The sequence below is a fragment of the Mustela putorius genome, unplaced genomic scaffold (genome assembly GCF_011764305.1).
Source record: "Mustela putorius furo isolate JIRA1106 unplaced genomic scaffold, ASM1176430v1.1 tig00003834_pilon_pilon_pilon, whole genome shotgun sequence".
In the NCBI taxonomy this organism is placed as follows: Eukaryota; Metazoa; Chordata; class Mammalia; order Carnivora; family Mustelidae; genus Mustela; species Mustela putorius.
In genome coordinates, this window is record NW_025421987.1 from 105,262,150 (window position 1) to 105,274,435 (window position 12,286).

The window sequence follows — 12,286 nt, forward strand, 5'->3', positions numbered from 1 at the left end:
AATTCTTTTTGAGTTCAATAACCCATAGCCATATGCAAGGCAACGAAGAGCACGAAAATTTTTGAGATTTCTGGTAGAAATCTGAAATAAACCAAAGATTTGAGCAGCACAGACTGGTGAAAGGATTATATTATAGGTACTAATTAAGTGGCTGCCTTAGCTGAGCTTATTCTTCCCTTTAGAAACATATTTGGGATGTGCGCATTGGTCTAAGAAACAAAGGAGTGGATGAGTGCCCCAGATAATTTATGGCCATCAGGAGGGACAGGGAACTTTGGCATTCAAAAGAACTTCCATACCTACATGTTAGAGGAAAAGCCTGCCTGATTATAGTTTCCGTCTTTTCACTTCATGCACAACGTTGGAACCCAGGACGTTGCAATCAGACTTAAGAAAGGCATTCTTACTACAAATATTTTCGAGTCCAGAATATTAACATTACAGGAACTACTAACCAAGAATCACTGAAACTTGAAGCACAAAACCCAGTATTGGTGAAAAAATTTGGTTAATTCCCCTGGATATAAGAAGAAGCTATTATGAAAGAGGAGGGGCGTTCATAGAAATTAGAAACATGATTTCCAAAATTTAAGAGTGAAGTGGATCGTTAAATGGCCTGAAAGGACATAACCAAGTATTGGCTGTAGATTAAACCAAGGGATTTTTTTCCAGAAGGTAGTACATGTAAGTAATGTGAGAAGACATACTGGTGAAAATACACCAGTATGAGTAACAGCAATCATTATAACATGGTTAGAAATTAGCATGACGTAATATTTATGATATAGTCTTCCTATCTTGGGGCATACATGATGATCACAAAGTAAAAGACGGGAAGTACACATTATTGTCTGTAGGAGTTCTGTAAAGAGAACAGAGAACAGAGAGGAAGAGCTAGTCAAAGAACATGCAGTTAAAATATTTACCACCCATGTATTCTATATAGAAAGTATTATTTGAGGATGTTTTCTAGCAAAATAAAAAATGGATGCAGTAAAAGGAAAACAAGGAATATAAGAAATATTGGTGAGCAAATCTGAAAAAAAACATAAAACTAAGCCTGCATACTATGGCTGTGAAGCTTAAAGCAAATACCTAAAAATTATTCTTAAAATATAGGAGTGCAATGTAAAATTAAATGAAGTAAATAAATGTGTTAGGGACCTTAGTGATAGAAAAATACGTCAGAAAAATAAATAAATAAATAAACTGAAGAAACCACAAGTAAGACAAGAAAATACCAGTAGAGCATAGAAAATCAGAATCCAGGAATATTTCCAATATCAGTTACACAAAAATATTTCCAGTATCAGTTACACAAATTTATAAAAGGTTGATTGTCATTTAGGATAAAATAAGCAGATGAAAAATGTTTATAAAATAAATCAATCAAAACACAGGAAGTTTATACACAGAAAATAAACAACCTGGATAAAGGCTAGATATAATTAACAAATGCTTACAGGAAGTTGAGACAGTACCATATAAGACAAGACAGAATTGAGGACCAAAAACATAAGAGAAACAGAGAAGGGATATTAAAATATAATTATGAACCTTTTTATACCTATTTTATGGACATACTTAACATGTAGACAGAGTCAGGCATAAAAGCAAGTTTATTTAATGTTTAACATAGGAGTTTATTTAATTGTGGTGAAATAGACATAACAATATCTGTTATTTTAACTGTTTTTAAGTATATCATTCATTCCATTAAATTAAATCACATGGCTGTGCAACAGTCAATGCTGTTCATCTCTAGAACTTTTTAAAAACCTTCCCAAACTGAAACACTATACCCTTTAAATAATAATTTCATTCTAGCATGGGTTTTAATAGCTCCAACTTTGAAACTGTTTGTTTTTCTCTTTTCTGCTGCTAATTTCCTTTTTTGAAACCAGGTGGTACACTACTTACAGCTAACATTGGAATGATGTTAGTGAAGACCTGGGAATAGTTCCCTAGGATATGTAAATTTGAAAAGTTAGAATGTACCTTGCTATAAACTTTTTCTTGTGTTCTTTCTAAGTAGAGATGCCAATCTATATTATCTACTCTGGAGAAAATCATTGGAAAGCTCTCTGTGTGTGCATATACATGTGTGTGGTTTTCCTGAGGCACTTGAGGAGCTAGAATATAAGGTTTGAAATGCAGTGGAAATGAAGTATAGAATTAAGAAGTCCAAATGAAGCAGAGCTTTCAATCAGTCATTAAAATGCACAGAGAAGAGTTAATGCTAGAATTAAGAATGAGGAAGAAAACTCACTTACTTACCAAATACGCTGTTATATCAGTAAACAACCAGTAGGTCTAGAAAGGAGATTTGCATACATTTGAGGGCCACTATTCATGATGTGAAAAGTATTTTGTCTCACAAGTAGAAGCACATATAACTCAAATAAGAGTTCTATGAAGTAGTACTTAACTTTCTATGTGCCATATAGGCTTTTCTGTTTTGTTTTGTTTCGTTTCTTTAACTTGTGTCACAATGTATTAAATTATTAGTTCAACAACTAATGAATGGGTTGAAATGTACAGTTTGAAAAACTCTGATCTAGAAACTGGTTTATCTGGATGTCATGTGCCTCAAAGGAGGAAGAACTTTTAGATAAGGGCGGAGAAGTTAGTTGTAGTAGCAGAAACTAGAACAATGCCAACATCTCTACTTACCTTCTCTGAAGAGCTGTTTGAATAATATTCTTCATACTACCACTTGTAGTAGAATATTTGGTCTGAAGTGTTTGATGAAGAACATGAGAGTGTTTGTTACTGTGGGAACATGGATTCCAAAGAAAATTGTCAAGAATAATGAGCAGCAAAAAGGTGAGGGGTGGGATGGGGTGGAATAGGGAATGCAATGAATTAAATGGAAATGAAAATACAAAAGAGAAGAAATAGAGTAACTTAACATTTTGACCTTGACCAAGATGACAGACATATAAATTAAGTAGTACTAGCACCAATTTTTCAAAGGAATTCTGGGAGAAAGGAAGTGATTCCTTTAAAAAAAAAAAAAGCTATTTTTAGAAACAAACCAAGAATAATGAAAAGGGACCATGATCCTATTTGTAATTTCAGAAATTCCATTAACTAGTTATACTCTGTTTCCTTATCTATAAATGATGTGGTTGGACTGGGAGATCTTTAACGTTACTACTGCAAAAAAATAAATTTTTTATTAAGTCTACATATTGCATCCTCATTATTTACAATGGCATACAAATATATTTGTTGTTTTTGAAGTGGCTCCTGGAATTGTCGTGACCAGGCCATCTCAGTTATAAAGAAAGTGGCTTATTAAATTGAAATAGTATTGGTTTCTTCATTAAATATTCTTCAGTCATAATTGATTTGTTATTTTTAGTTACATGAACATGCAGCCTACTTGGTGGACAGTTTGTGGGAGAGCTCTCAAGAACTGTTAAAAGACTGGGAATGTATGACAGAGTTGCTTTTAGAAGAACCTGTTCAAGGAGAGGAAGGTATAGTATTTTGACAAGATGATTTCATATTATTTCGGATTTCCATAAATAATCATAGCACCCTGTATAGGTCACCTCTTTATAAATATATGTAAACATGCTGTGTGTCTTTCTGCAAAGAGAACAGTTTGTTTCCTGTAATAAGTAAGGATGTGTCTATAGTTTAAAACATCTTTCTGGATTAAGACGGCTACCATGCTGTACAAGTTTTTAAAACTTATACATATTGTATAGTACTCAAAAAAAGTTTTCTTTATGCTGATTTGAGACACAAAATACTGATGTACTCAATGTAAAAAATAATATGCACCCAGAATTTTATTATATTTATGTGTGAGTATGGAAAAGCCTTTGACACTCAAGGATTTAATTAGACCATAACCATCTCCTTTTGTTATGTTTCTTAATTATTAAAACCAGGAAATAAAAAATAAATTCATTTACTGAGCTTCAAAAAATAAAGAGAATTAATTGTTATATGATGATTTCTGAGTATGTATCTTACTATATGTTACATAATAACATGAGCAGCAAAATGGATATGTATGTTTAACAAAATGCTTATATGCTAATTCTAAAAGTTTATATGAAAATGAGTCCTTAAAACAAAAAATGCTTTTCCCTAAATGGTTTGTTTTTCAAACTAACCCTAGTAGTACTTTAAAGAAATGCTATTTCACTTAATCCATGCAACAGACTTGGAATATAGATACTTTGATGTAAGCGACAATTGTGAACTAAACCTGGACTTCAGAATCGAAGGAAATACATTCAGATTTTTAACTCTCTACCCTTTGTAACTAGTATCCTCATTTTTCGATCCTTAGCTTCCTTTTCTTTATACTATAAAGGTTATTCTCGTTACATAGCTTACATAGTTTTTGTGAAAATTAAATAAGATATTATACTGTTGATTCCCTCCTCTGTTTCCTCTACTTTACTTTGTGATTCAACCCCCTGGGATATAAGAACAGATGAGCCATCCCCTGCAGTAGACTTCCCAAACAGGTCACTGTAGGAGAGAGATCATCCCCTGTGTTCCTTCCAGGCAGTGATGATAATTGGTATTATCTACTGTGGCTCTGACAAATTCAGTGAGAGAAACAACAGGTATGCATCATACACAAATATACCCAGGAAAGTGGCCCAAATTGCGTATTTTATTTTATATTTTTACTCATTAATTCATTTTTAAAAATTATTTTATAAATTAACATATAATATATTATTTGTTTCAGGAGTACAGGTCTGTGATTGATCAGTCTTAAACAATACACATTGCTCGCCACACGCATACCCTTCCCAGTGTCCATCACCTAGCCACACCATACCCCCACCTTCACCCATCTAGCAACCCTCAACTTGTTTCCTAATAGTAAGAGTCTCTTACAGTTTGTCTCCCTCTCTGGTTTCATCTTGTTTCATTTTTCCCTCCCTTCCCCTATGATCCTGTTTCTTAAATTCCACATGAGTGAAATCCTATGATAACTGCCTTTTTCTGATTTATGTCGCTTAGCATAATAGCCCCTAGTTCTATCCATGCCACTGCAGATGTCAAGATTTGGGGGGCTTTGATGGCTACATAATATTCCATTGTATATATACAATGATGGTACTTTGATAGGGATTATATTGAATGTGTAGATTGCTCTACATAGCATAAACATTTTAACAGTATTTGTTCTTCCAGTCCATGAGCATGGAATGTTTTTCCATTTTTTGGTGTCTTCCTCAATTTCTTTCATGAGTATTTTGTAATTTTCTGAGTATATAGATCCTTTGCCTCTTTGGTTAGATTTATTCCTAGGTATCTTACAGTTTTGGGTGCAGTTGTAAATGGAATCAACTCCTTAAATTCTCTTTCTTCTGTCTCATTGTTGGTATATAGAAATGCAACTGATTTCTGTGCATTGAGTTTATATTCTGCCACTTTACTGAATTCCTGTAAGAATTTTATCAATTTTGGGGTGGAGTCTTTGAGGTCTTCCACATCAAGTATTATGTCATTTGCGAAGAGTGAGAGTTTGACAAAATTGCCTGTTTTAAACTCAAAATATTTGCCTTATAACCTCATTCTTAATCTGTAACAGAAATCCTTCCCCAAACTTCCCCAGACCTTCTCTTAAGGTAGCTGTGATTATAGTATATTTAATCCCACATTATCATTTTCTCTTTTTACATGTATTTTTTCCACTGGATATCCTTGGTAAGAAGTCAGGTCTGTTACTAAGTTGATGGGGCCTTCTGCTCACTAGGTCAAACTCTCAACTTTACTCCAAATCTTTTTTCCCTTTTGTGATCACAGGAAGAACATACATTCTTCATTTTCTCCTTATTTTACTTACATACATTCACAACTAAGTTCACTGACTTTATGCATTCTGTTTCTGTTTGAATCTCAGTATTTTCAATTTCAATAAAATCAATTCCCCTTCCAATCAGTACAGCCCAGGGAACACTTGAGCAAAATGTCTGGCATAGTATTTAGGAGTACATTCCTTTTTTTTTTTTAACCCTTGACCATCACTGTAGAATCAGCACATTATTAGAGCTTATTGTCATGTTATTATGCCATTTTATTTTTGTCATTCCATGCTCTGTAAGGTTATTTCCAAGAATAATCTCCCAAGAAGAGAGGGATGCAGAGTAAGGGAAGAAGAGCCAAAGTGCTGTGCTTTGGTATTGTTAATTTTTTACTCATTTAAATAAGATGTGCCAGTCAGTAGATAGTAATCACTAAGTCTGTCAGTTATCAGTGTATTTTGCATGAATTTACTGTATTGAAATAACTGTGTACTATTAGGTATTTCGTATGATTTAAATTTGACATTGGGGTTTAACTTCAGTTAAGTTAGTTTGTTTTGGTTTGGTTGCTTTGATTTTAGTTAGATAAGTGAGTTATAAAATGGGAAGAAGTTCTTAAGTGAACCACAGTTTTAGGATATGAATGAATCTGGGAAGCAAGGCTGAGGAAATTATGAATAACAAGTACAGAACGGTAGTTGTATCATGACTCTACTTTTTACACACATTTGTTCATATGTGTAGTGTTAACTCTGGCATGGAATGGCATCCAATGCAATTTTCTGTGCTGTTATTTTGCTGTATTTTATGGTAGCAAAATGCCACCAATATCTTAATTATTTTTCAGAATGATTAAAAATTAAGTTATATTTTATGTAGGTGGAGTATAAAAGATGTTCCAGTGGATGAAAGTTTAGTTAGCAGTTGGAAACAGGACTAAAATTTGGGGAAACACATTGTCAAAGACTTATCAGTATTAATTTAAATCACAGTAGTCAAAGACTGCCTCATAGTGTTTCTAAAGGACAGGGTTTTTTGTCAGTGGTGATGGTGGTGTTGATTGTGTGTATGTAATATAGAAAAATTTTTAGAATAATATGAGGGCCTTGGTAATAGGTAACCAGGTAACAAGATCATAAGTAAGTCATCTAATTTATGTGGTCTCTTCTGTTTCATATATAAAAAAGAAAAATCCCCCAAATTTAATGTAGATAATCTTCTGTGGCAATTTCTGTTGGTAGAAATCTATAATCCAGATACTGAATAAGGTAAATGTGGATAAATGGAATTCTTCAAAGCAGGGAATCATTACTGTATTTATAATCTAAAGATACTTATTGATCACCTTTTATATGCTAAGTATTCACACTTAGCGCTTAGTGTAGTGTCCTAAACAAGTTGAGCTCACTGCCCATATGAAGATTACATTCTTGTGGGGGAAGGCAGGTCAAAACCAAGTAAACTGGATAATTTCAAGGGATGATAATAAGGAGGGGTCTATCTTCAGATTGAATCCTTAAAGGAAGATTTCTCTGAGGAGGCCACCTATGAGCCAAGAATCTAAAAGATGAGGGAGCTAGCCAAGGAAGTGTCAAAAGAGAGCCATCTAGGTAGAGTAGATAGCAGTTGCAAAGATCTGAAGCATGAATGATATTGTTATGTTCCAGGAGCTGCAGTAGCTCCTGGTAGTGAACTAGTAGCACAAGATGAGATAGAGGCAGAAGCCAGATAATGTAGAACGTTTTAGTTTGTAAGTAGATTTATTTAGTTCATTCTGAGTAGTAGGGGAACATGGAAGGATTTTAAACGGGAGTGATATGATCCAATTCATATTTTAAGAAAAGTGCTATTGTAAACATGGCTTGGGATAGGCAGAAGACCAGTTAGATAACTGTGGCAATGCTCTCTATGGGAAATGACAATAAAAATATGGAGGAGGAAGATGGATTATAAAGAGCGAGCCCATAGTCATGTTTTAAAGATTATGAATAGGAGACAAAAGCAGGAAGAACAAGAGAGTAAGAGCCTCTAGCAGACTATATTAAAAAGATGGTAAGATGGATGCCTGGGTGGCTCAGTTGGTTAAGCAGCTGCCTTCAGCTCAGGTCATGATCCCAGTGTCCTGGGATCGAGTCCCACATCGGGCTCCTTGCTCGACAGGGAGCCTGCTTCTGCCTCTGCTGCCACTATGTTTGCCTGTGCTCACTTGCTCGCGCTTTCTCTCTCTCTCTCTCTCTCTCTCTGGCAAATAAATAAATAAAATCTAAAAAAAAAAAATCTTTTAAAAAAGATGGTAAGAAATAATTATACTTTATAGAAGCTCAGTAAAGAGGATGTTCAAGAGATCTATGGCTAATAATATCATATACTGCAGAGAAGAAGAATGGCAAAGATCATTAACTTTAGTGATGATTTAGATTGTTGGTGACTTTTAAGCATTTCTTTTCATTTCTTTCATTGATAGGGAAAGAGAGAGGCCACAGTTCAAGGTGATGTGAATAGAATCAATAGTGAGGAAATGGAGATGATGTGCAAAGAGGCTTGTGAAGGTTTAGAAAGTTGTGTAGTTACCTGATAATTCATAGTGTGGACAGCTACCCATTTCTTTGTCGCTGTGGCTATTCGTCTCTTGTCTGTGGCTTACAGCTTGTTTTGCTTTCAATTTTATTACTTGGTTTTGCTCTCATATCTTAAAGGGGATTTCAACTAAATTTTAAATAAACTGTTTTGAAATTTAGTACTTACCATTTCTCCCATCCAAGTACTAACCAGGCCCGACCCTGCTTAGCTTCCGAGATCAGACGAGATCGGGCGCGTTTAGGGTGGTATGGCCGTAGACAGTACTTACCATTTCTAAATAGATGTTTCACAATTATGAAATAACAAAATTAATGGTGTTGGACACTATATGAGGTTTAGTTATTCTTCAACACTAAGAAGGGTTTTAGAGCAGAGAAAAGCTTCCATACTTGATAAGTTGTTCTCTCTCCTCACTTTCCATAGAGCAAGATTTTCTTCATAAATAAAAGAAATGCATTTAGTTCATAGACAAACTTGTCATTCCTTTATCTGCAGTGAAATGTGAAAAATTATGAAATTCTAGAATCATAAAAATAGAGACTTGGTTTTATTGAGTGGGACACTTTTTCCTATTAGGCTCTGGATCAAGGAGTATAAATGGAAAAACAAACTTTCATGTGGCTTTCCTAAGACAGGCTGACATTCATGTGTTTTTCTTAAGATAATCAAAGTGTTTAAACCAAAGAACTGATAATTAAGATGAACATACATATTCTTATACAGAATGATTTTAGAATAAAAAGGACAAGATTTTATTATGTCTTTGTCTTTTCATTGCTGTTGCCCAATTTTTTTAAATAATATAAACTTCTGAAGCTTAATCTCTTTCATTTATATCAAACTTTGTCTCTATAATCCCCACATCTGTTGGCCTTTAACATAAATAAATATACAGAGAAAAGGGGTAGAGACAGAGATAGAATTAAGCTATTCAAATTAGCACTAGAAATCTGTCCTTAAAAATATGTAAGAGTAAATTCAACAAGGAAAGTACAAAACAGTGTGAAGAAAACCATAACATTTTCTTAAATGACATAGGAGAAGATCTCAAAATTAAAAGGCTATGTTATGTATCTGGCTGAAAGATGTTACTAAAATGTTTTTCCCATGTAATGAATAACTTTTTAAAAATACCAGTTTGAGGGATGTCTGGGTGGCTCAGTCGGTTAAGCATCTGACTCTTGATTTCAGCTCAGGTCGTGATTTCAGGGTTGTGAAATCAGCCCCATGTCAGGCTCCATGCTGGGTATGGAGGCTGCTTAAGATTCTCTGTCTCCTTCTCCCTCTCCCCACCTGTCTTATGTGCTCACTTGCTCTGTCTCTCTCTCAGAAATCAATGAATTAAGGAAAATAAAATAAAAATAAATAAAATACCAGTTCAAATCCAGTGGGTTTGAGAGAGTTCCAGGAGGTGAGATAAGAGGAAGAACTAAGCAAAATGATTTCAAAGTTTAGGGAGAATTCTTTTCCTCTGTTTAAAAGGCTGTATAGCATAGTCCTTAAGTGAACAGACTATGGATCAGACCACCTGGGTTCATTTCTTGACTTTACCACTAGCTGAGTATTTTGGAAGTTATTCAGCTGCTCTGTGGCTCATTTTCCCTGTCTGTAAAGCGTGAAGATATTAGCTCCTATCTCTTGGAATTGTTTTGAGGATAAAGCAAGTTAATACATATAAATATCTTAGAATATTACCTTACACATAAAAAATGTTTAAATGGTATTAGTATTATAGAAATTAGAAAATATTTAGGAAAAGGACTAGGTAAATGTGTCTCACTAAACATTCAAATTAGTTGAATTAAGTTACATATTAAAGTACATTATAGTATATTTTAAAGCGGCTATCATCAAAACAGTAGGGCATTATAATAGGAATAGATATATAGATTAGTGAAACTAAATAAAGAATCCTGTATATGAGAGCCTAAAACATTTTTTAAATGTTTAAATGTGACATTTAAATTCAGCAGGGAAAGCTGGTTTACTTAGCAGTGGTGGAGGCCTAATTGGCTGTTCATTTGGTGGAAATAAATGGGCCCATACTTCATGCTATTAGCAGAAATAAATTCCAGACAGATTAAAGATGTAAAAGCTAGAGAGAAGAAAATGAACTAGGAAATACATTTCTCTAATCTCTAGGATAAGGAGATTGTTGAAAGCAATACAAGAAACCCAGAAGACTTTTTATATCTACATGAGATGATGGATATTAGTTAACTTTTTTTTTAAGCTTTTATTTATTTATTTGACACAGAGAGACACAGCAAGAGAGGGAACACAAGCAAGGGGAGTGTGAGAGGAAGAGGCAGGCTTCCCACTGAGCAGGGAGCCCAGTGCGGTGCTCAATTCCAAGACCCTGGGATCATGACCTGAGCTGCAGGCAGACACTTAATAGCTGAGCCACCCACGCATCCCAGATATTAATTAACTTTGTGATAATCATTTTACAATATATATGTCAGATCATTATACTGTACAACTTAAATTTATACTATCTATCTATCTATATATACATATCCCAAGTCAAATATATCTCCTTAATACTGGAAAGAAAATAAACCACAAGTCATAAAACAGATCAGTACAAATATGACTTATAAAAATTAACAATTTCTATTAAAAAGAATTTCTGTCTGAGAAAAGATACCATGAAGAGTCTGACATCAAAAAGACAAACTGGGAGAAAATGTCTGCCTCATTCAAAAGACAAAGTTAATACTTCTTATTTACAGGAATTCAAGAAAGGTGAATAACAGTAGAAAAAATAGGCAAAGAATAAACAGACAAATCTCAGAAAAAAATTCTAAGCCAATAAACAAAATATATTTCACTAATTAGTAGGAAGGAAGAAGCAAAATGACAATGAAGTGCCTTATTTCAGTCACTGAATTAGCAAATATTGAAAGGATTTATGCCATCTAGTGCTAGCCACGGATATGAGGAACCAAACATCATTATTGCAGTTGGAGATTTGGATTGCAGTAAATAACCTTATATTTATCAGTATCGAGATTTTAACCTTTGACCCATTACCCTCTTGGGAATTTATTCTACAGAAATTACAGTTACATAAATATATGTGTGTTAATGATATTTATTACTGTATTGTTTATAGTAATAAAACCTTGGAAACAATTTGAGTAAATGGTAGAGGTGTGATTAAATTGTGGAACACTCATGTAATGACTTGTAATTATTTAGGAAAATTATTCATACATATATGTAGTGACTTGAAAGATAATAAAAAATCTATTGTTACTTTTTAAAATATGTGTAGCACTTTTTTTATTTAAAAAAAAGATACCCTATTTTATAAGCTTTAAAATGATCTGCAAGGAAATACAATAAAATTTTGGCATTGCCTTATTCAGAAATACAATCCTAGAAGAGACTAGGTAGTTGAAGAAACCAAAGTGTATTCTGTTTTTCTTTACTTTCTACATCTCTTTCTTGTTTGACTTATGGTAAGCATATATTACTTCATAAAAAAAGAGAGAGAGAATATAAAGCTTAATTTCAGTCTTTAACCAGTAATAGAGTTTATATGTTTGCAGTTTTTAATAATTGTTTTCTCTTTAATACATGGTTATTGCAAAACTATCTACTCACACTAATGCATTTTGTTTCACTTTAGCAATGTCTGACCGTCAAGAGAGTGCTCTTATAGAGCTGATGGTTTGTACAATTCGTCAAGCTGCTGAGGCACATCCTCCAGTGGGAAGGGGTACTGGCAAGAGAGTAAGTTACATTAGTGAGAAATCTACAGAAAGACTTTTAATGTGTTTAACTATCTTAAATATTTGAAAATCTTAGTGGTATATTTAAACATAAAAACATGGTATTTTTATAAATGATACATGCTGTGGTGCTTTGTCTTTATATCCTATCTACTAATTACACTTAGGTTTCAGAAG

General features: G+C 33.6%; 1 protein-coding gene across 3 annotated transcripts in view; it reads left to right on the top strand.

Moving 5' to 3' along the window:
• STAG1 (stromal antigen 1) overlaps positions 1-12,286 on the top strand; it is a 428,247-nt gene that overhangs the window by 336,849 nt on the left and 79,112 nt on the right. For all 3 annotated transcript variants that reach the window (XM_013061415.2, XM_004762454.3, XM_045088872.1), the window contains 2 exons: positions 3,368-3,485; positions 12,007-12,110. In XM_013061415.2, the coding sequence (XP_012916869.1) occupies positions 3,368-3,485; positions 12,007-12,110 (222 nt within the window). The remainder of the gene's footprint in view (positions 1-3,367; positions 3,486-12,006; positions 12,111-12,286) is intronic.